At 49.2% G+C, this 22,967-nt stretch overlaps 11 protein-coding genes across 11 annotated transcripts; 3 read left to right on the top strand and 8 right to left on the bottom strand.

The window, feature by feature from the left end:
- Positions 1-28: 28 nt before the first annotated feature.
- Positions 29-836, top strand: N7515_007533 (putative heme/steroid binding domain protein; the record flags this gene model as incomplete). Its single annotated transcript, XM_056668277.1, has 2 exons — positions 29-268; positions 339-836. 2 exons carry the CDS (start codon positions 29-31, stop codon positions 834-836), a joined length of 738 nt encoding a protein of 245 aa, XP_056521873.1.
- Positions 837-1,113: 277 nt separating this feature from the next.
- Positions 1,114-1,682, bottom strand: N7515_007532 (40S ribosomal protein eS25; the record flags this gene model as incomplete). The annotated part of the gene is made up of 4 exons (XM_056668276.1): positions 1,114-1,136; positions 1,199-1,408; positions 1,557-1,611; positions 1,680-1,682. The coding sequence occupies 4 exons, from the start codon at positions 1,680-1,682 to the stop codon at positions 1,114-1,116; spliced, it is 291 nt and encodes a 96-aa protein (XP_056521872.1).
- A 498-nt stretch (positions 1,683-2,180) lies between these two features.
- Positions 2,181-4,026, bottom strand: N7515_007531 (uncharacterized protein; the record flags this gene model as incomplete). Its single annotated transcript, XM_056668275.1, has 2 exons — positions 2,181-3,535; positions 3,582-4,026. 2 exons carry the CDS (start codon positions 4,024-4,026, stop codon positions 2,181-2,183), a joined length of 1,800 nt encoding a protein of 599 aa, XP_056521871.1.
- A 570-nt stretch (positions 4,027-4,596) lies between these two features.
- Positions 4,597-5,949, top strand: N7515_007530 (uncharacterized protein; the record flags this gene model as incomplete). Its single annotated transcript, XM_056668274.1, has 1 exon — positions 4,597-5,949. The coding sequence occupies one exon, from the start codon at positions 4,597-4,599 to the stop codon at positions 5,947-5,949; it is 1,353 nt and encodes a 450-aa protein (XP_056521870.1).
- A 1,678-nt stretch (positions 5,950-7,627) lies between these two features.
- On the bottom strand, positions 7,628-7,924 carry N7515_007529 (uncharacterized protein; the record flags this gene model as incomplete). Its single annotated transcript, XM_056668273.1, has 1 exon — positions 7,628-7,924. One exon carries the CDS (start codon positions 7,922-7,924, stop codon positions 7,628-7,630), a length of 297 nt encoding a protein of 98 aa, XP_056521869.1.
- Positions 7,925-12,394: 4,470 nt separating this feature from the next.
- N7515_007528 (uncharacterized protein) lies at positions 12,395-12,601 on the bottom strand (the record flags this gene model as incomplete). The annotated part of the gene is made up of 1 exon (XM_056668272.1): positions 12,395-12,601. One exon carries the CDS (start codon positions 12,599-12,601, stop codon positions 12,395-12,397), a length of 207 nt encoding a protein of 68 aa, XP_056521868.1.
- Positions 12,602-14,079: 1,478 nt separating this feature from the next.
- Positions 14,080-15,848, bottom strand: N7515_007527 (sulfite oxidase; the record flags this gene model as incomplete). Its single annotated transcript, XM_056668271.1, has 2 exons — positions 14,080-15,556; positions 15,628-15,848. 2 exons carry the CDS (start codon positions 15,846-15,848, stop codon positions 14,080-14,082), a joined length of 1,698 nt encoding a protein of 565 aa, XP_056521867.1.
- A 2,088-nt stretch (positions 15,849-17,936) lies between these two features.
- Positions 17,937-18,545, bottom strand: N7515_007526 (YwbE family protein; the record flags this gene model as incomplete). Its single annotated transcript, XM_056668270.1, has 1 exon — positions 17,937-18,545. One exon carries the CDS (start codon positions 18,543-18,545, stop codon positions 17,937-17,939), a length of 609 nt encoding a protein of 202 aa, XP_056521866.1.
- Positions 18,546-19,572: 1,027 nt separating this feature from the next.
- N7515_007525 (uncharacterized protein) lies at positions 19,573-20,475 on the bottom strand (the record flags this gene model as incomplete). Its single annotated transcript, XM_056668269.1, has 1 exon — positions 19,573-20,475. The coding sequence occupies one exon, from the start codon at positions 20,473-20,475 to the stop codon at positions 19,573-19,575; it is 903 nt and encodes a 300-aa protein (XP_056521865.1).
- A 759-nt stretch (positions 20,476-21,234) lies between these two features.
- Positions 21,235-21,513, top strand: N7515_007524 (uncharacterized protein; the record flags this gene model as incomplete). The annotated part of the gene is made up of 1 exon (XM_056668268.1): positions 21,235-21,513. The coding sequence occupies one exon, from the start codon at positions 21,235-21,237 to the stop codon at positions 21,511-21,513; it is 279 nt and encodes a 92-aa protein (XP_056521864.1).
- A 37-nt stretch (positions 21,514-21,550) lies between these two features.
- Positions 21,551-22,036, bottom strand: N7515_007523 (uncharacterized protein; the record flags this gene model as incomplete). The annotated part of the gene is made up of 2 exons (XM_056668267.1): positions 21,551-21,903; positions 21,955-22,036. 2 exons carry the CDS (start codon positions 22,034-22,036, stop codon positions 21,551-21,553), a joined length of 435 nt encoding a protein of 144 aa, XP_056521863.1.
- Between the last annotated feature and the right edge of the window lie 931 nt (positions 22,037-22,967).

The raw sequence follows: 22,967 nt of genomic DNA, 5'->3' as shown, positions 1-22,967 counted from the left end.
ACCTCCACATCTCTTCAATTCAAAAGAAATGTCAGAACTCCGCCAGAGACCGACAGCCACACAGTCCAGCAATGGACCCGAGCCAAAACGCCGAGAGAAACGCATCGCAGAAGACGACCACGGCATCAGCACCCTGGATATAATCCGCGTGGTCGTCACACTGATAATAGCTTCATTCGGTCTCTCCTACTACATGACATCCTCCGAGTCCGTCCTCTGGGGGTACAGACCGTGGTACACACGATGGCCGGTAGTGAAGCAGTGGGTGGTAAGAAACCTCCAATTGAAAAAAAAAAAAAAAAACAAAAATTCCAAGCAAAGACTAAAAATACATAAAGCAAGGACCAGTAACCCTAACACCAAACCAACTATCCCTCTACAACGGCACAGACAGCACTTTACCGATCTACGTCGCCGTAAACGGGACCATCTTCGACGTGTCAGCCAACCGCATGATCTACGGACCGGGCGGCAGCTACAATTTCTTCGCGGGACGGGACGCGACGCGCGCGTTCGTGACAGGCTGCTTTAAGGAGGATCTTACGTCCGACCTTCGCGGTGTCGAGACTATGTTCATGCCTGTTGAGGATGTGGAGGATGAGGGGATTACGGCTGCGCAAAGGAAGATTCGGCGCGAGAGGGAGTTACGGGCGGCCAGGGCGAAGGTTGAGGGGACTGTGAGGGGTTGGGTTGGGTTTTTTGCGAATAATGAGAAATATTTTGAGGCGGGGAGGGTGGTTGATGGTGGTGATGGAGGGGAGGTAGGGGAGTCGTTGCCGCTTTGTGAGAGTGCGCAGAAGCAAAGGCCGAAGAGGAGTTCGTTGGGGAAGTCGTAGGCTACTGTTCTTGTTCTTCTGGTCATAGATGGGTGTTGTGGTAGTCGGTGGTAGAAGTCGAGTCTACGGAATAAAAGCATGTCGTTTCATGAAGTTTTGTAGATTTTTTGTATTCAATTCGCACTACCTGACGTAAAAACCAGGAATGCGAATGTTCCACACTCTTCAAGAGTCAAGACGTTAATCCACTATGCATCGTGCCCAGCCGGGCTTCCCATGGTAAATGATATCATTCGTAGCAAAAGAAAACCGCGAGAAAAGACGAGAGACGAGACGTTTACTCGGCGGTGACGGCACGGGCTATTAAGCAAGTCAGTTAGTTATACTGGAAGTCGCTCAAGGGGATCATGGTGTAAACGCACTGTAGATGCTCAGGCTGGAGTGACCAACGACCTTCTTGATCTGACCGTTAGCCTCAAGGTCGTTCAGAGCCTGGCGGGCAAGGCTGCCGTTGATCTTGAGACGATCGACGAGGGTGGCGACGGTGATCAGGCGGTAAGACTGCACATCCTTCTGGAGCTTCTCGGCAGTGTTCTTGTCGAGAACGACGGCGTGCTGGGCCTTGTCCTTGACTGTAGCGCAAAGAATATGTTAGCGAGAAAGATCTCCTCTCGTCTTTTGCGGATTACCCCCCCAGCTCGTTCAACGATTTCTTTCGGTTCTTGTAGGGACTCGGCGGAAATCGTCACGGTCGCATGGATGGTGATGGTGATTGCGTACCCTTGCCCTTGGACCACTTCTTCTTTTGCTTCTTGCCTCCGGTTGCTGCGGGCGCCTATTTGTCACATTTCAATTAGTCTGGGTGTTCCCCGGGTTGGTATATGGGGGTGCTGGGGAACTCACCATTTTGTCGGATGAGGTGGATGTTCAAAGGAAGAGGGCGACGTCCAGGAGCCGTTCAAGTGCGAAAAGGGAGTGGGGCGTGACTGAGCTGAGCCCTAAGCCCTTGGTCGGTTAGTCTGGATGCTCTTATTGGTGGGTCAGGTTGATTATGTAACGCTGCTGATATCATCACCGGTTCATTCCATTTTTGGAAAGTTCCCGCCTGAGGTGTCAGTTTTGCACTTGATGTACAGCAACTACACGCCATGCCCTCCTAACTACCAACTAATCAAGAGAATAAGGCGGCAGTATCTCTTGGTCATCTTTCCGCAGTGGGATCCGGTGGTCGATCCCATTTCGATGTGATGGCTTCGCCCTCCAGCTTAGAGCAATAGAGCCCCAGAATCTTAGTGTCTCGTTGACGAATATCGATTAATTCTTTTTTTGAACTTGTATTCTTCTACTGTGCCGTCCTGATATATGTATTTACAATCAATTCAAATCTAATGCACGCCAAAATCATCACTTTTTTAGTCCAATGACCGCCAAGTTGCGCGGGCTCTCACTGTAGTCAAAGACCGGCTGAACCCAACACTCTTTAACCGAGTCCTGCTCACGAAGGAATTGCCACCGATCCACGACAATACTAGCCTCGACTAGCTGAGCACTGAATGCCATCAAACTCCATACAACACTCATATGTTTCCTTGCATGGAGGTACTGAGTCTCGTAGCAGTGAATCTCCTCATCAGTCAGGGTAGCAATATGCTCCTTCACCAGGGAACCATATATCGGGTCCCGACTCATCTTGATCGTCGCAGCACGAACGTATGCAGTAAAAGACTTAAAGGCAGCTTTTGGCAATGCCCCGAGGATGATGGAGTTGGTTCTAGCGTCGTCTTCCAGCACAGAGGGCTTAGAAACGATATTTTGATCGACGAGAATACGCTGGAGCAGAGCACGGAAAAAGTGTCGGGTGAAGGACACTTCACTGTCATCGAGGCCCCAATTATATGGTGCTTGCACGGCCAGTGCACGAGCTGTGATGTTAAGCTTCACACCGGCTGTTGCTCCGGGACTCCTGTAGTTCTCGTAGTATCTAGACATAGGGAACCCATGCGGGTCGTATGTTTTCCCCATTGCTTCGAGACGAGGGTGGAGGGATTGAAGAATAGGGAGGTCGTGTGTGCTTGGACCGAGGCGCTCGGTCAATAGATTGTAGCAACAGCCGATCATAGCGACAGCCACAACTGAGGGGTTTAGAACCAGGGATCGTAGACCATGGTGAACAAGGTTTCCACAAGAGTGAAGGGAAACTACCATCAATCTGGCATCGCTCGCTTCTATTTCTTTCCCGTCTGAAGATTCAGCAGGTGATGGATTGATGATGTGGTCGATGATGGGCTCTAAGTGGCCATCTTGGATTTCATGTTCAATATAACTGAGAGTACCCCGGGTATGGATTTCTGGCTTTGGCAGCCGTTCTCGTGATGGTCTTTTGGTGGGGATCCCAAGTAGCTCGTCAGTTTGGAGGCTAAAATTGCCCAGCATCTCAACCAAAGGGACGCCAGAGGCCTGCGAGTCATCTGTCGTTGGTTGGGATGTGTCCGTCGTTTCAGAAACAGGTGTTTCCGAAGTTCCATTGCAAACATCACTTGAGACTTGAGTTGTCTGCGGATATTGAGCTTTCGGGTTCTTGGCCAACTTGGCTCGAACATCCATGCTCTTGGCACCGCTGATGTACTGGTGCTTGCGCTCAATCGCGATGATATGTTTGTAGTAAGGCGAACTGGCCAGTGTCCGTCCGAGGTAGTTCTGTCCAGACCCCAGATCCACGATATGAGTGACTGGCTCTCCCCGGCGCATATTCACAGTTTCTGATAGGGATGCGACATGTTGCGAAAATCTTTCAACCTCGTGTACTTTTTTTCTGTTTCATATGCATAGCAACTTGCTTTGGTAGTTCAGTCTTCATCGAAGATGAGGTGTGCATGTCTCGTTGGAGTGCCAGGAGACGGATGTTGGAAATGTAGTCCAAGAGGCTCTGGGGAGGAAATGCTCCTCCATTCCAAGTACGGGTGCTTTGATCTACGGAAGGCTCGCCTGCGCCTCGCAGCTGTTCGATGTCCTGTCGTAGGAGGAGACGAATGATATCTTGAATATCATGCTGTTCGAAAAAAAATATCCAATCTTTCGGCAAGATGTCCGTATAGAGGTCGGGCTCCCGGGTCAGAAAATCGACCATATGCACGCCACCGCATAAGTTCAAAAAGAGCACCGACGTAGTAGAGAAGTCGAGGAGTGCCTCAATGTAGGCATCGGGGCTCTCCCACACCCCGGAGATGGGTAGGGGCCGATCGAACGTCATGCGAAATAGTGAGAGTCCATCACCAAAATCTCTGAGGACTCTTCATGATAGGCCTGAGTGCCGCCTAAGTGAGAGAGTGGGGCCATCCTCTTGGCGTTCTACGGGCTGAAGGAATGTTGCAAAGGTCAAATGCGCTGGTTTGGGTGTCTGAACCTGAATTCCTGGAGTTTCGCGTGGATTGTGACCACTTTCAAGCCGCTCTATCCCCGGGAGCGCGTGTTAGTGTTTCAGGGCTCACCACTTGGTAATTCTGGGTAATCAGGTACCTTTTATATGCTAACCCCATATAAAAAGTACAACAATCTGTCATGAATCTGAGATTGAAAGATTGAAGATTCCAGAATATTTGATCTCAACAACTGAACGACATAAAGGGAATTATCAGTCGATATACGGTCTAAAGAGATGACTTCAGTTAACAATACTAGTATCCAGAAAAAGTTAGTGGTAGGTCACCTGATCAAACAAACAACACGACAAATCGCCAGCATCACGGCCTTCGCAAGGCTGCAGCCCGACTTCTAAACCCCCTGTAATTCAGTCAACATGGAGAGAAAACTCTCATCGCCAATGGCACCAACATTCATGGTGTCTGCGCCAGGAAAAGCCATTGTCTTCGGTGAACACGCCGCTGTGTATGGTAAGCCCGCTATTGCCGCAGCTATCTCTCTCCGGTCCTATCTCCTCGTCATTACGCTCTCCAAATCCCAACGTACCGTCCAACTGAATTTCAGGGACATTGGCTTAAACCATACTTGGGAAATCGACAATCTGCCATGGGATATTTTCCAGCAACCTTCCAAAAAAAGGTCCTATTACTCTGTCGTCGACTCACTCGACCCCCAATTTCTCGAAGCTATCATGCCACATGCGGAGGCCGTGTCGAAGCACCTTCCAGAGAAGCAGCGAAAAATTCATATAAAATCTGCAACCGCCTTCCTCTATCTCTTTCTCTCCTTAGGCTCCTCGAAAAGCCCTGGCTTCGTTTACACTCTTCGATCTACTATTCCCATCGGCGCCGGTCTAGGAAGTAGTGCCAGTGTTTGCGTCTGCTTAAGCGCAGCCCTGCTCCTTCAGATACGGGCTCTTGCTGGACCCCATCCTGATCAGCCCCCTGACGAAGCAGAGATGCAGATAGAGCACATCAATCGCTGGGCATTCGTGGGCGAGCTGTGTATACATGGAGACCCTAGTGGGGTAGATAATACGGTCTCGGCGGGTGGAAAGGCTGTGATGTTCCAAAGAAATGCCTCTGGACCACCATCCGTTATTCGTCTCACCAAGTTCCCGAAACTACCACTCCTTCTCGTCGACACTCAACAACAACGATCCACCGCTACACAGGTAGACAAGGTGAAAACACTAAAAGCTAATCACCCTGAAATAACAGAGACTATCTTAGACGGAATTGGCAAAATTGCAACTTCTGCACTGGAGCTAATGTCATCGGCTGTTCCCTCTGGTAGTGGCAACTCTGATGCTCTCGGACACTGGGGAGCATTGATTGGTATGAACCATGGGTTCTTGGTTTCGTTAGGAGTGTCTCATCCCCGGCTAGAGCGTATTCGCGAGCTCGTGGATTATGCGAATATTGGTTGGACAAAATTGACCGGCGCTGGAGGTGGTGGATGTGCCATCACACTTTTCCGATCAGGTATCGAAGAACAAACTATTGAAGAGCTGGAGCAGAAGTTCACTACAGAAGGATTCCAAATACATAAGACTATCCTAGGTGCCGACGGAGTGGGGGTGCTTTGGCCTGCTGTATTCCGAGGCACTGATGGAAAGGCTTGCGGAGAGATTGACCAGACGATGTTTGAAAATGCCGACAGCGTTCAGGGTATCAACCAGCTAGTCGGGGTGGGAGCGCAAGAAAATCGGGAAGGCTGGGGGTTTTGGACGAGAGATCTGTCTACAAGATGAAGCAGAGATCAGCCTGGTCGACCAACTTCTATGTGACCGGTATGGTATGCCGATCCGGTGCCACCTCTCCACAACGCCTGATGGTTTCCCTGGAAATGTTTCGGTCCATCTTTGGTGCCTGATCCTAGTCGCACTACCTCCCCGATCCGAATGTGTTCCTGTTGATGGAAGATCTGCGCATTGGAGCTCTTCCTTCACTTGCCCGAATGAACCTCACAGCCGCTGTTTGTTCGAATACCTTCATGTTCTGAGGCTATGTTTTCACTCTGTCGCTCCGTATTCATATTCTATTGTCTACGGTATAATACCACACCTGTATTGATTCTAATCCGGGCCTCAGTCAATTGGTTGGTTTCTTATAAGACAAAGCATCGATTATTTGCTCGCGTCAATACCTCCCTGCCCCCCTTCACAGCAGAATACGCGCACATCTTCGGCGTGGGTTATGACCTTAACATCATTGAAGATATCGACCATGGGAGTAATGGAGGAGGTGCCCAAGCGTTCGAATCCACCTATCAGCATGCCGATCACGTTGTCTGCCACGTCGATGACGAAACTTCCGGAGTCGCCAGGGCACTGAAGTTAGTGAACACCCGCTATTTGATACTCGAAGGGCTCGTATTGCTGTGTTCCTGGCCCTCTGGGATCTCGGACACGTGCGATCTTTATGCCTCTGATCGAATTCAATCTTTCGTTCATGAGGCCGGTTGATCTTCCAGCTTTCCTTACACCGCAGTGGAGAAAGGGCTCAAATGACTTGACGCTTTCGAAGAACCGCTCATGAGAACCGCATCGGAATGGCTGTTTAGAGGCAGATTATTAGTTTAGAATATTGGTCACGACAAGGAGCGTGGACTTGCCTTATTTTGATCAGCTAGATTTCCACTTGCCGGCAAACGCCCATGCAAAATCTGTAGCAGGTGTCACCGGCCAGGTCCTTCGGAAAAAGAGTGCATTGAACTAGAACCACAACTATGAAGGAAGAAGAGAGAAGAACAAGAAGGGAATCGGGCAAGAAGCTCTTTATCCCACTTCCTGTCACAGGACTCAAGACAACAACCATCAGGCATCAACAGGTTGTCCAACCGCATGACGAGTCCATACCTGCTCTCGACCTACTCTAAAGCTGCCTGGTCTACCTGGTCGATACACACTGGAACGTCACTGCAGGGCCCAGTCGGACGATTGCTGGCCCTGGTTCCTGTGGGCGATAGACTCGATTCACTCCGCTGCCAGCATAGACATGTCCCAGTCTAACACCGCTATTGAAAAACCTTTCAAAGTGTTCCTGCTCATGCTCGTAGGCCCGAATCATCTCCTTGCGCCTAGTGTACCTCCTTTCGTCATAAGGCGTCATGTATTCGCCTGCTTGAGCTGTCCTTTCCAGACGTCGAAATGATATGGCGGTATTATCCCTCCGGTCTCTGATTTGGCCCTGAACATGCTTTATAGTGGCACGAAGATCCGTTTGAGATGGCTGGTCAATCTGGAGGAACTGCCTGACTCTCTTGTTATTGCATGGGACAGGTGCAAACTCCCATGAGTCGAGTCCTAGGAGATGACAGGTCAGCATTTTCATTGTGGACCATGTGGGGATACTGACCAGTTCGTACAGAAAATTCCATGCCAGGAAGGTTGGATCATGTGCTGCTGGTAGGGGTGCAGCGGAAACAAGTCAATGTAAAAGGAAGCCACTCTGGGCGATTGTGTAAAGATCACTGTCTTCCGGAGACAGCATGTCGAGATCCTGATTGGGTTTCTCCCTTAGAGATGGAGAGCCAGATGAATGCGTGATAGAATCGACCCGCACAAAATGACATAGTTGGGCAATGCTTCCATGGTATGTGTGAAGCCAGGACTGGTTGCTTTGCATCGTAGCATAAGCTTTGGTCTCACCAGTTGACAGATCCTTAATATCTGCATGGTCCTTGTAGAATGTAGTCACTGCACCTGTGGTAGCAAGCTGTTTCATGGAGATAAGGCTATGTGTAAACATCGGTGCGTACCACACTTTCTTGAGCCCAAGACCGAAGAGCCGGCGTCACTCGCATGTATCCCAATGCTGGCTCCCAGTTGCACGCATTGACTGCATTCCCCCATTCCAAGCTTGTCGCAGTTGAATCAATCACTGTGGGGAATGGCTTCGTCTTTCATGAACAGAGCATCCGCATTCTTCACGCTGTTGGTCGCAAGAGTCGCTTTGATGCATTGAGTCAGACTGAGCTCACAGCCATTCCATTTTAGTAGTATGAGACAGAGCTGTATACGTACATGTACTGTGTACATTCCCTTAACATCTGGAGGGCATCCTCGTCTCCTCTTGAAGCCTTGGGTCCATGGTTCAGCTTCGAACGCCACCGATGGGGGTAGGAGGGCCGCTCATGCGGCTTCTGAGGCAGTTCGGTACCATCCTAACCTTCTTGCAACCTCCCTCTGAAGACCAGAGGTGATCGAGAGGACACAGGAGGCTGCTTCCTCTCAAGAGAGAGTTGATCAGTCATCCTGGGGCGGTTGCTATCGATTCCACCAGGGGTAATTATGGCGCTGATCAGGCTTGGGTGGTCCGTCATGTTCGTTGGTGACTTCGGTTTGGGATCAAGAGTGCAAATGATGAAGCGTTTCTTCCACCACAGAGGGGATCATGGTCAGGGTCTGTTGAGGTGTGTCTCCGATAAACCGGATGTCGGGTTGATGGGAGCTATGAGGGATAAGAAGATGATGGATATAAGAGGATAGACGAAGGAGGGAAGAACTATATAGGTGAGAAGCAGCCTATATAGATGCGAAGGGGCAAAGGTCACATGAACAAACACGGATCTTGCGTATCGATTTGGTGGATAAGAGGAAGAGAGTGTAAGAGACCGGGAGAAATTTATCTTTGTGCCTAGGTATCTATCTGTAAGCTGTAGCAACGGCAGAGCCAAAGTTGGTTATTCTAAAGGATTCTAACCATCTCCTGACCAGCCCGTAATATAAATAGATGACATAGGTTGAATACAACTTAGTTCCATCAACCTTGGAAAGCCAAGTCTACCTACTGCGTAGATTAACTCAAGAGCTTCTTCTTCGCAACGCTCCCACAAAGCTCGCCAAAACACAACCAAGAGCCTGATGCCCTGGGAGCTTCCTTCTCAGACAACACAACAGAAAGGGTATACTTTCCTTGTCAGTAATAGAACCAGCTATGGGTACTTGAACAGTAGTCATAGCACACTGCCGTATGCGCCTTTCTCGGGCAGATTTCAGATCAGGTTCTTGCATGACATCAGTACCCAGAGCAGCAGCGACTGCGCCTGCGTTTCATTGGAAATGCGTTGGGCGTCAGCGACGATGACGTCCTCGAAAATGAGCACGTAAAGCGCAATAGACGAGCGTCGTGCGTGTACCACCGGTGCCACGCAGATGGAAGGACGCTCTCTCAGGGTGATTCTGCATTGCAGCCGGGATCGCATCGAATGCGACACGTTGACCGGGACTCAGCTAAGATTCTAGAGAATTGAATAGACGTTGTTCGGACGCCTCATCGTAGTCTCTTTCCGCCGAAACGAACGGATTCGGAGTAGCAGCGGCCCAATCATACGTATTCCGCTAAGTTGAATGAGGATAGTTATTGATCATCAGTCAGGAGGTCTTGCGCAATTAGCCAAAGCCCATAGTCATACCATGGATTCTCAGAGTCAGGAAGGGAGGAAGAATCGTATAACATTTTCTTCTGACGGATGGTGCGCTAACAGAAACATCGCGGAACGCAAGCCCGGAGTGGAGCACCATCCTCGTACAAGCGAGTCACGCACCCTAAAACAAACAGTAAAGGCAATAGTGGTGATACATGGCAAGTCTGTACAAATGACAGAGTGGGAGAGTCCATAACAAAGTTAGATCGGCAAAAGAAGAGAACAGAGGAAGAAAGAAAACAAAAGACAGAACGGCAACGACAATCCTCTCAGCCACATGATCAGGTCCTGGGGTATCCACGCCGCGACAAATGTGATCCACAAACTCGAAGGTCCAGATTAAGCTCGAAAGTTTCATAGTGTCAACAAATGAAACCTTATCAAGCAAGATCCGATATGGTGTAGTGGCTAACATCGCCGTCTCTCACACGGCAGCCGGGGGTTCGATTCCCCCTATCGGAGGCATACGAGTAGTTCCTTTTTGTTCGAGAACACAGCAGATTTTCTGCATTTTGATCAGATCAGTACCTGTTCCTGCCCGGAACTAGTCTGTCCATTAAATCAGCGAATACGGACTCAATTGAGTAAGATTCAACTTTTTCTAGTGACCATACAATCCGTGGAATCAACGTTTGGTACTTGTCACTTAGACCATTCAAAACCCATGCAACAATGAATTGCTTAGGGAGTATAATATTTTTGGATTTTAACTCATCATTTAAGGTTTGAACCTTACTGAGATATCCCTCGATGGTATCAAAATCATCCAAAGAGGTATTGAAGAATTCCTTCAAGATATCGTATTCATTTTTATTTTTTGGATCATAGCAGGCTTCAAGCTCTTGCCATGCCATTTTTGCATCTGAGATACTTTTGATTTGTAGCAATGGGCCGTCATCACACAGCGAGTGTATAATTGAGAGGGCCTCGTCATTTTTTCTCCCAGTTGTAGGGGCATTTTCAAGCACGGAAATAAGGTCTTCCTTTCGAAGGATAGCCTTTAGGCGAATAGCCCATGTGGTATAATTTTCAGAGCCTTTGAGCATCGGAACTGAAACTGTGGTTTCTATAAGAGAAGCCATGGTTTGGTGGATTGTTTGATCAAAATGAATCCCAAGGTGCAATTCAGCTGGATATTGATCTGAAACCGAAGCAGGGATTCTGCCAGGCCAATAACCTCTTGGAGGATTAAAGCAGAGAAAAGTATTGTGGAAGGTAGATAAGTGGAATTGATTGTGGGATCTTTGTTTAATCTGAGGGTTCCGGGGGTTTTGACCCCTTTTTTCTTTTTCTTATGCATTGTGGCGATAATAGTGGGTCACCGTCATGTGCATACGCTAGTCTAGATACGTCTTAGCGGATGCCAAGATTCCATTTTCATCCATTTTGGTACGTTCCATCATGTGCAATTCCGCTGTAGCTCCCACTTTCACACATTGTAAGGTAGTTGTAGTAGTCCGGAAGCGGGTATCTCCATATTCAATTTTTAATTCCATCGACGGTGTTACGGAAGAAGAAGGATGGCGCCCATTAGGAATGCAGTGGCAGGTCCATTGTACTCCCTTGATCCAAGCTGACACGCAAGCGGTAGTTAGCCGACAAGACTGGACGGCTGGAGCGAAGGTGGTGGAAATGGTGTGTGTTGAAGTGAGACCCTGGTCCCCGCGACGACCAGTAGAATGACATTCATTTTGGCTTTGTGTTTATCATTTCTTTTGCTCAGTAGCAAAGGTGAAAAAGACATAACTAGTCTCGAAAGGTGGAATATGGTTGGGTGAGAGATAAGAAAAAAATAAACTCCGATAGGGGGAATCGAACCCCCGGCTGCCGTGTGAGAGACGGCGATGTTAGCCACTACACCATATCGGATACTTGCATAATATGGTTTCTTTTGTTGACATTATGAAACTTTCGAGCTTAGTCTGGCTGGACCTTCGAGTTTGTGGATTACATTTGTCGCGGCGTTGATGCCTCACGAGTGAGTGTGTGGTGTAGTTCTAAAGCCGGCCATGCATGGGCCCGCAGAATAATGAACCGACTAGTTGGCTACGAGTTTCATGATGATTCTTCATCGCCTTTGATAATCTTGCGTGCCAAAACAACATGGGATGATATGTTTCCCAAGACCTATTCACTAGTGATTCACTACGATTCTCGCAACCTGAGTGGACGCATTTACCAAATCGATTCCATGGAAGGAAAAATTGATAATCTCGGCCTACCATGACGCAATAGTTGACATAAACGCTCAACGTTTACTCGTCTACCACAAACATGATTTAGAGCTCTAGAAGTCAATTATAGCCCATAGTACGTCTGCCGGACCTCGCGACTGGCCGCACCATGAAGCTTTCAGCAGCGTCAGTCAACGACGATAGTGAATTATGGGATCCTGCACGCCAGTCTTGAGCAGGATACTGTGAACAAGAGGGAGTTGTTCTGACTATCACTAGAATTATTGCATTCATCTGTTGTCAACGACTCTCGACATCAAGTACTAGTCCTTTATCAGATGCGGCTCGGTCTTAAAAGTAGTGCGGATTACTTCCATGTACCACTCGATGACTCGATCACTCACCAGTAGCACTCATCGGTAGCGCTAGGCGGGCGATTTTCCGCGCCGGGAAGCCTGGACCCAACATGACGAGGATGCTTCTCCTTAAGACGCCGGCGAATGTTGACTGGAATTAATTGCCAGTAAAGAAAGACTGGTAACAGACAATAATTCCTTCACATTGGTGCTCCCGTCCTTCGCGAGACCGTGGCCGCTACCGCCTCCGAGGTGCTTCAGGGTCTTCTCGCATAGACAAGGCCGCAAGCAACTTTCCCCAGCCGGCCCAGCCGATACGCTCGGCCAGTTCCACCAATCTCTCCAGCTGGGAGACCCAGTCGTCGGGCTGAGGCAGGGACTTGGTGGTCGTGGGAGGGTTTGCGGTGGGCCACGGATTGCTTTGTGTCAGAAACTTCTGTATCATATTAGCTACCAAACAGCAATGGATCGATTTCCTCAAGTAACATTACCGACATATGGCCCTCATCAGGGCCATTCCGTGCCGTTCTCCGATTTTGACCAGTTCAACGGTCAACCAGCCAGTCGCCTACATCTGCTCGCCGAGCCATCCGGAACGCATCTCTGATTGGTGCCTGTTGCCTGCGACCATGTTAGCCCAAGCCCTACAACCTCACACGAAGAAACACCTACTGGAGGGGGAACCCGCAAAGCCATCGATTGAATAAAAAGGGGCATAGGCCCAGAAAGATGATGGGTGCTATGAGAGATGAAGAGGCTGATGGAATCAGAGATAAGAAGATGGATGAAGGAGAGAAGAAGTATCTAGGTGAGAAGCAGCCTATATATATGGGAGGGAGCAGAGGTCATATGACCAAGAAAGCAACATAAACTGTAATTCTGACGTTCATATGTTGTGTTCGTCGTTGCTCATGTGACGATCAGACGTTTATGAATAGGATTCAAAGGGGTGAGCGGGTGAGACTAGTCATGTGGTTGGGTTGATGATTGACGTTTCTCGAGTCCGAATCCTATGACGAGAGGGGAGTTGAAAGGCCTCTTGACTAATTTCTTTGGTCTTCTCTTTTCTTTTCGTTTTCATAGTTGTTGTTCTAGTCTCAATGCGCTCTTTCACCCAAGAACTGACAAAACCTAAGGTGGATCTCGATGATCCATAGGTATACCCTTCGGGTACACCTCCTGGACGAGGAACGTCTACAAGGTTAAGAGTCACGGCCTTTCTTAAACAACAGATCAGACGCGGCACATGTCGCTCTGGGATGGTTATTATTATGATGTTTCATTAACCCGATTTAGCTGGCTTTACATACATGCTGTCGCTGTGAATCATTGGGGTAGGAGGGATATAGTCTTGCCAGTTGGCTGGGGGCTTGCCAGTTGGCTGGAAGCTCGCTAACACCCGACTGGAACTCGGCACTCACAAATGAATACTGACAACTGGACAGAATATTTTTCTTGATATCCTAGGTATTCGAAAGGTGCTGTACGCATGTCTTGTTCACTATTCTGGTACCATTTGAATCGAAGCTCCAGAGGAATTGAGTTTCCGTCCAGATATTTCACAGGGTCACCACGAGCCTAGTAGTTTATCGATACCTATACAGTAGTCGGATATGCCCTGTGACAAGGATTCGGCAATCCGTGAATGATTTTGTCCATTGTCATAGGTTGCAAAGTCGCGACAGAACGACTTTGGAAACCCCCTCACTTCTCTCCGATAGTTCTGCTGCTCTTCTCTTACTATATAAAGATTGCCCCAAAAGACCGAAGAAGCCGAATAAAGCGAGCATACGATCCAGAAGCCTGTAGTACCATTGCCAACGTCGAACATGCAGATAAGTTCTTTTAATTTAGCCCTTATTTTTTTGACAAAAACTATGTCTGAAACTCCACACCGCAAGCAGATTGAAAATATGTACAGAACTAGTCATCGACATCCCGTGGCTCATGCTCCCTCCAATACTGCTCGTATTCCTCCGGTGTCTGACCCGAGACAATCTCATAGCGGCTAAGAGGAGCCAAGGGGATACCCAGCTGCTCATACTTATCCAAACGTTTCCTCGTAGTTTCCCGACTCTTGTTGATGCTATAAACTTTGATCCGATGAGCCGAAGACGTGACATGCAGACCCCAGTTCCACGCCGCGCGGACATTGAGTGGTTGCGTGTTGAGGGAGTTATCCCAGCATCGACAGACGATCTCAATCCATCCTTCAACGTCACAAGGCAAATCGAATTCCCAGGTACGCCAGGTCCATTTTCCCTTCTTGGATAGGTTCTCCGGTGGCACGTCGTACCAGGTGAATCCGCCATCTGCGGACAATTCGACCCTTTCGGGCCATCGACCACCGCCGGAGTAGGCCCAGCCCTTGCATCGAATCTTTCCTACATGCACGACCGCTTGGTTTGTCCATGGGGACATGATAGCTGAGCTGACTGGCATTTCTTGGATTTGGATGCCGTCTGTGGGTCGTAAGTTGTACTTGCCAACCTGTTGATTGAAGTAAAGGTATTCCCTGCTCTGAACTGGGGCGAGGGATGGATTCTCAATGGCCTTGATGCGGTAAAGCCATTTGACGCTCCGGGCTCCAATGTATCCTAGTACTACCACTCGTAACGGATACCCATGGATTTTGGGCAGAGGTTCACCGTTCATCTCCCAGGCCAGGATGACCTCGTTGGCCTTCACCTTGGACCAAGGGACGCTAACAACATAGTTGCCCACCTCAAGATCTTTGACGTAGGTCTCAGCACCGTAAAGCTCGAGATGTTTAGCTGGCTTGACCAGACCCCCGCAGTCTTTAATCAGCTTCTTCAAGCTGATACCGACATAACGAGCTGTCCCAATGGCACCCTCAGCCCATGGTGCTTGGGGAACTTCATCTCCCTGACCACCATACAGGGAAATTTGCTCAATACGACGAGTTCCCGAGCATTGGATAGTGACCGTCTTCTCCATGCGTGGGAACTTAGTCTCATCCATGAGATCATGCAATTTGTAAGTCTTTGGGTGATTCACCAGCCCATCTAGCGACAGTTCCCACTTTTCTTTATCGATGATTGGAATGCCGCCGTGGTTTCGCACGAAGTGGAGAGGATTTGGTGTTATCGCCTTCGAGGTGACCAGCCGCTTGGGAGGCTCCCCATTGTAAGGGAATTGGAGGAGATGCAGCATATCTGCGTGTTTCTCACGGAGAACGCATCTCCAGGAATCATCTGCAGCGGTGGTGAGTTCACCCCCGAGGGCAGTATGCCAGTCCTTGAAATCATCGCCCGGAAGCACGGGGTTGGTCCCTGGAATTGGACCGAAAATGAAGTCAGGGGACGGGTTAAATGTCTGCGAAGTGAGGATCTTGTGCGCTTTGGCTTTTTTCTCGGGATAGTTTTCCCACTCGACGTATCTATATTGCAACGATAGTCATTAGCTTATTGGCCAGTAGTACCATGTCATAGATGCAAGGGGCAGCAATACCCTTTCCAACCATCACGTTCGCGGGTGAAAAGCTTGGCACGATCACCCACTGATGCGATTGCCTCTTCATCCTTCACCAACTTCGTCACTGGCGGAGGGTAAATGTGGACGGTGTCACTTCCAGATTGGTCAAGGATAGGTAGCTTGTGGCCGGCCATGCCCTGTTCAATCTTCCACTCATCAGGACGATTGGTAGTATCCAATTCAGCTGGTAGCTCCATTGTGCATAGATATCAAAGGAAACTTTAGAAGAAATTGTATAGTATCTTTAGTGTAATTGTGTTGTTATGATAGATACGTGATATGCATGTGGCCTGGGGTCCGGTAGCTTTTTTTATATTTCAGTCCCAGGGTGTGGGGGGCTGGGGAATTCCGGCAGATGGCCCTAGCGGCTAAGGATTCGTTCCAGGATACAGAGTTTAGACTGCATCCAGTAGAAGTCATACCGTTTGCCCGGGAATGATGGCTAGGCATTGTAATGACCTCACGACTCTAAACGAACACGACTACGAAGGCTACGATATGTACCAAACGTCCAAACCAAGGATGCATTTCCAAGGACACATAAAACCTCGAGATTAGAATTTGGCGTTAACGTAGTGAATCTGGTTGATTTGGTTGGCGCGAGGTGGATAACGACGCCGGAGTCCGGACGTTATGTCCCAGCTCCTATCTACACTCTCGTGAAACTCAATTTCTTAGGCTCATTTTATTTGTTATCGATATGGAACCCCTTGCTCTCTCGGGCAAAACCCGTAGAGTCCCTCTGTCGAGGAGTTCACAGCAGAGATACTACATCAAGCTGCAGCTTTGTGCTGGAGGGACACCAAAGAGTGATGGGGACCTATCACTTGGGTCGACCGATTGGTCAACACCTTGAGGATCGATACTGTCCTAGCTATGATTGGTGGCTAATTATACTTCATTTTCAACGAGCAGTAAAGCTTGCCCATCATTGGACAGTAATGCCTTTTCCAGAGCAGGAATGCAGCATAACGTTGCCTTCCGATTGGGTTAAGGAATGCATGGCAGCATGATGCATTGGCTTTGCACTCAGACCCCGCTAGCTTGAGGCATTCGAGGGCTGAAATAATTTCCGCTTCTATCAGTGAACCATCTTCCCTTGAGCAGAGAAATATTCTTCGAATCATGGCCCAACAACAACTCACGAGGCGGACAGCATTCCTACTTCAGCTATCTCAGAACTTTTGCACCCAACGCACTTTCAGAAAGTCCGGGGTAGGGAGACGGTGTTTACGGGCACTAAGTGAGATAATCCCTGTATGACCCTATCATGTAGGACTAGGACCCCTCGATCCAATGGTGCTAGGCCTCGTCCGTCCAGCTTGGTGACAGGTCTTAGTGACTCTCGACATCAAGTACTAGTCCTTTATCAGATGCGGCTCGGTCTTAAAAGTAGTGCGGACTAGTTGTACCAGCCGATGACTCGATCACTCATCGGTAGCACTCGGTAGCGCTAGGCGGTTGATTTTCCGCGCCGGGAAGCCTGGACCCAACATGACGAGGATGCTTCTTCTTAGAGGCCGGCGAAGGCCGACCGGGATCAATCGCCAGCAAAGAAAGACCGCCCACAGATAACAATTCTTCCACATTGGTGCTCCCGTCCTTCGCTCGTTTTAAGCAAACCTGGCGCAGCTGAGCCTGCCGACGGGTCGCCGAGTCGAGGTCCTGGGACAGCAAGTTCTCGATAGAGTCTTCTACCCCAGAACGAGGGGACGGTGTGATCGCGGGCGTCTTTTATCTGTCCTCCATATAGAGGGGAAACAGGGTCTATGATGCCAGGATGGGAATACTGCTTCTAATAATACATTCACCGGTGAATGCCCAGTGTACTTGGGCAGAGATTATCCACTAAAGGCTCTAGCGTCGGGAGCTCCGGTTGTCGGGTTAGGATGGATATTTTTGAAGGAAGCAAATTTTGGGGAGAAGGGTGTTGAGAATTTGACCGGCAGTATGGGATCAGATTTGGCAAAATTCTCCATGGGAATACCGACATGCCTCAAAGTCATGAAGCAGGAGCTCCTCCCTGCCATAAGAGATATTGAGCGGCCTGATGCGTCTGGATGGGATAACGCCCGAGATAGTGAACACAGAGGACGTCGATCACCTTGTTCCAGCCTCAGTGAGTGAAGCAGTGAGAAAAATGGCAGTTCCTGTCACGATATTTCCGCTCTAAACTCCGAGGCTTGACAGCAGCACTTCCAAGGTCCAATGACTTTGCGTGATCTTGCAAGGATAGCTGAACTATGCTGCACTTATTGTATGGTTTGCTCGGTACTCTTGACCAGTCACTCTCCGAAATGACCAGCAACGTGGTGCGCCACAGCGGCTTCGTCGCCCTCGAAATCAGCGCACACGGGACATTTGAGAGAGCCCGGTACCTGAGTGGCACCGCCTGTATCCTCAAGCCTCTCCTCCAGTTGCTCATTCCGTCCAGCCTGTGTCTTTTTGCTCTTCTTCTTTCCCTTCGCGGGGCGTATGTACATGTCCAGCCCAAGGGGTTCAGCTGAAGGCTCCTCCGGCCCATCAAGACGCATATCACGCGAGGTAAAACGATTGCGTCTCCCATTCAAATCACCTCCCTCTGCTCTTAATTGAATCCCGGGCGCGCTCTCCTGTGTGCTCTCTGTCCCTCCGTCTATTTCCTGCGGCCCACCGCTCCGGAGGCTCTGCACCCTTCCGACGCGCCCGTCGGTAAGACGAACTTTGACGCCTCGTGGGTGATCGCCACGCGTGAGTAATTCGCTCACTGTGCCTGATTCTGTACGCCCTGTGGGCTGGTCGGCTTTGAGGATGACATTGACAGATGTTCCCGGGTTGATGGCTCTGGAGGGGGGCACGCGTGGGTGGGAGGGGCGTGATCCCCCGCGTCCGCCGCGTCGTTTTTGGCCATCCATTGAAAATTTCGTGTACAAGGATATTGAGATGTAGACGTAGGTCTTTGGCTGACGCGGCTTGAAGCAGAATTTTTCAAAGAACCCGGACCCGTTAGGTTTAGCGGTCTTTATCCTTATGTCTCCCCGTGCGTCAGCGTGGTTCTATAGATATCTTGTGCCTAGTTCGTACAAATACTTGCAGGCTTCCATCGGGATTTGTTGGCAGTGCAACGTTAAGTGCTTATTCCAGTCGAACAGCCCATTCCACGATTGTATTTTGTTTGACATGTTTGCTTTCCCTCATGTCATGTGACAATTGCACCCCACTTTGGAGCGTTCCAGCGCCTGGTGCAGAATGCAGATACTCATAGCACCTCCAAAATGTTGGCGTACCTGTGGAAATGACAAAATATTGCTCGGCTGTTCTGGTTCATTCAGTTCTAAGATATTTACTATATGGCTCATTTGACTTCCTTTCTCGCCTAGTACCTCCGTTCACCAGAAATTCTTTGTTCACACTGTCACACATCGAGAGGCTGACGATCTTGAGCGGTGCGGACGCCCTCTATCAAATTGGACTCTGTTCTTTCCATAAATTAGCCTTTTGTCACAGAGACAAAACGAACATTAACAATTCTGAATGCACTAGTCAGCGTCTGATGCACCCCCCAGGAACTAGGTACTAAGATCTGCTCAACTCTTGTTATCGTTCGCCTATTCATTCCGAATGACATCAGATATAACATTGATTAAATTCTATAGGTAACAGAAAAAGCTGCTGTCCGGTTCATATCATACGATATAATCCACAGCTCTCTTATAGATGATCGCGGTTCTCTCTCGGCTAGCGAGGGGGGTCTTTCTCTTCCCCTTTACTCTTAGGTAGAGCTCACAGGTAGAGTATGTGACGCATGGCAAGGTTCCATTGGAGTATAGAATAGATAATAGGTAATAGGTCAATAGTGGTAGTTATAGTAAAAATACAGCGAAAATTGGAGAAGCATTTAGGGAAGGCGGGTAGGTGAGTCCGACAGGAAACCAGAACACATCAGAATAACTTCTCCGTGATTTCAAGAAAATCCTGTGCGTTAAGAAGGATGTCATACTCGCCTGGTCCTGGGAGTCGGTCGTAAATAGCGACGAATGGGATGACTAGCGGGGCCCCGATAACTCTGTTAGGCTCGACGTAGACCTCCTGTACTGAGTATGGCTGCTGACTGGTATTTGGTTGGATGGTAAGGGGAGGGATATTGGGGGTTTGTGCGCGGAGTGTACTAAGATATGCTCGAGTGAGTGGGCGTGGAGCATTGCTAGGAGCTAGTTGCCATCTTTCAAACGTGACCTGGCTCGACTTAATCGAGACGATGATGACAATGCGCACCAGACCCTCGGAAATGATAAACCATCTCCTAGCGTCTTCACGAAGCCGACTGATGGATTCTGAAACGCCTGCCTCGATGGCAAACGTCGGCCATGACCCACTTGGAAGTCCATTAGGGCAGCGAGCTGGTGGTAAAAATGCTTGGTCCCCCTGCTTACCTACACCAGCAGTGGGCTTATAGGTTGATGTTCCAGCCCAGACCATATCTGACCACCTAATTCCCATTGCAGTAAGCTTCCTGTCGATTGCTCGACCGAGGTTATTCGAGGTTGCGTCGTGGCGTTCTGAAGGGACCACTTTAATCAGTCCAGTCGTCCCCTCCCATTGAAAGCGATAATTGATATCCCCGAGGCTGCTATGGTGCTCTTCGTCGAGCTCTTCGATTATTCGTGCCAACAGATTGTGGATGACCATAAACTGGTTCCCATCTCCTTTCTCTCTTAGAGACTTCAGTATCTGCTCAGCTCCAAGCCGTAGGCCTTTGAAGTGTGAAAATGTCCGCACAATATGCTCCGGGGGAAGGGCGGACATGAGGGAAGTGAAAGATAGGTTCTGGTCGCTCTCGGCCATTTTGTGAGGTAGGAGAATGGAATCGGAATCAGCGTGATAGCTGGGGACGGACGGTGAAGCCATAGTGATCCAGGGTAAGCTTCTAGAGTTGGAATGGAATGGTAATGGTCGCACGTGATTGGACGAGAGCCTCCAAGGGTTGACAACCCCACTAAGACGACGAAGGTAAACAAAATTGAATTAATTTCTTGGCCTAAAAGAACAAGACTGGGCCACTGGGGAGAAAAGAAAAGAGGAAAGAAACAGGAGAAAGAAAGAGGCAAAGAGCACTACGGCTGAGCTCCTCCCATCACATGACAAGCTCTTTCCCTCACAGTCCTGGACTCCTGGTTCCGCCGCAGAAGTAGGTCGTTTCCTGCCGCTCGTCACCTCCAGTTACTATCCCAAGAACCTTGCCATCCGCTCTGGTTATCCAAGACCCAGAATCTCCATGTTCTGCAAATGGGATAGAACTCTCGGAAGTTGCAATCTTGTTAACCCAGGTGATGGCGAGCTGGTGTCCGGGACCCGGGTCCCTTCTTGCTTTCGAGCTGATCAAGCCTAACGGATTCCAAGTCGGCATACATAGAAGCTGTAATGCCAGTAGATTGCCCGGACTTGTAAAGTATCGATCCATTGGGGGCATCTGTGAATGAACCACCATGATATGGAAAGGTGGTCGGCTTGTGGGAGTACGGGAACCCCTAAAGATCCATCAATCAGCACGTGGAAAGCCACATATAACATCCAACTTACCTTGTTCCCAGAGACACAATCTCCATGAATCTGCCGGCGGATTCTGTTTCTCGAAATTTCTATAAGAGCCCAGTCGACACCCACTGGACGCTTATCCACACCGAGTCGCGTGCGGTTCTGTTACTGTCGAAAGCTAAAAAGGAAAAAGAAATCAAGAAGGAGATCGATCCTATGCTGTACTGCACACAAAGTAACAAGTCTGAGAGAAAGAAAGAAGAAGAAGAAGAAGAAGAAGAAGAAGAAGAACAGGAGGTAAACAATAAATACACTCTTCCCCGCGATCCCTGCTCCTTCCCTTCCTGATTGCCCACTGGCTCACATGACTTGTTCCTGTCCACCGTCACAGGTTCATCCCACTTCCGGCAATAACGTGTCCGAGGTAGTAGGATCCACTGTTCAGCATTTTCTTATATGCCTCGTGTTCTGTTTCGAAGTGTCGGATGCACTTCACAGCAGCCTCATACTCTGCCCTGGCGGATCCTGGCAGCCACCCATCCGACCCCTTATCAATCTCGGCCTTTGCAGCGTAGAAAGTAGAGTCCTTTGTATTGTCAATGGACTCATTGAGGGATTCAATGTTTGTTCTGAGGTCTCCAGGTGCTGGGTGGTCGATGCGAAGAACACGCTTCGCGATATCAAGATAGACAGGATCATCATGCACTGTCAATGGGTGTTGCACCCATCTATCAAGCCCTAGAATTACAATATTAGCTAAAGTGTTTCCCATGAAATGTGGTCACTTACCCTTCTTGGCATGCTCGTCGAAGATTGCGGTCTCCGTGATACCTCTCCGGCGGGATGACGCAGTGAAAGCAGGTAAGTGCATACGTTTTCCATTCCTGTTGGCCTTTGAACTGAAGTTGCACAAGGCCACCCAAGGTAGAATAGCTAGCAGAGCTTTGATGGATATCGATGCTTACGCCGGGGTACACTGACCCAGTGGTAGCCTCAAGTGGCAGGGTGGGATTTAGGACGAACGATTTGGTGCCGTCCTTTGCGAATAAAACACCAACTCCTGCTTCACCAGATGCTGCAAGGATACGGTGAACATATCGCGCAGCGGTAGTGAACGAATTTTCACGTTTTATCGACACGTATGATGACTGTCACCGGATTTGTTTCATACCGGAAACAGTCCAATCCAATCCACTCATGCTTGTTAGGACAATGGTCATGAGTTGTGGGACTATGAACCATGGTAGAATGGGTGTTACAAGCCAGAAGGAAAAAGAGCAGAAGAGGTATCTCAGAAGAGAAGGAAAGAGGAAAGAAGAAGAGCTGCGAAGAAGAACTCCTTTTTATGTTCTGCAGTCATGCTTGCTCCTTCCCTAAGCCGTCGTTTGCTCCTTCTCTAAGCTGCCGTTTGCTCGTCACAACGGGTACCTGGCGAAATACTTCTGGTTAATTTCCAGAGTTACCTCTATGTAACCATGTTACTTCAGGATGTTACAACTAGAATATAGGGACCTGTGAAATCGACGCCGAAAATGACAGCCTCTGGCGCCAGAAACGGCCGCCTTTCCACCCGTAACTTTGGACGGCCAGCCGTAGCTTGACCGCCCGCTGCCCTGTACAGCCCGCTATTCTGCACCCAACCAGGACTGTTAGTCATCCTCCTCTCGTCCTGTTGTTGGCGCTTGACTTCAACGATTGTTCCCCCCGTTTCCACTGGCGACCAAACGACGCCGAAAATGGCTCCCTTCTGCCTCCAAACCAAATGCCCCCTCCTTTTTGCCCAGCCTGGTCGAGCGCTTATA

Source organism: Penicillium bovifimosum (assembly GCF_028826915.1).
Source record: "Penicillium bovifimosum strain IBT 22155 chromosome Unknown utg000005l_segment0_segment0, whole genome shotgun sequence".
NCBI classification, from domain to species: Eukaryota; Fungi; Ascomycota; class Eurotiomycetes; order Eurotiales; family Aspergillaceae; genus Penicillium; species Penicillium bovifimosum.
The sequence above is the reverse complement of the archived record's forward strand: the minus strand, read 5'-3'. Positions and strand labels throughout refer to the sequence as shown.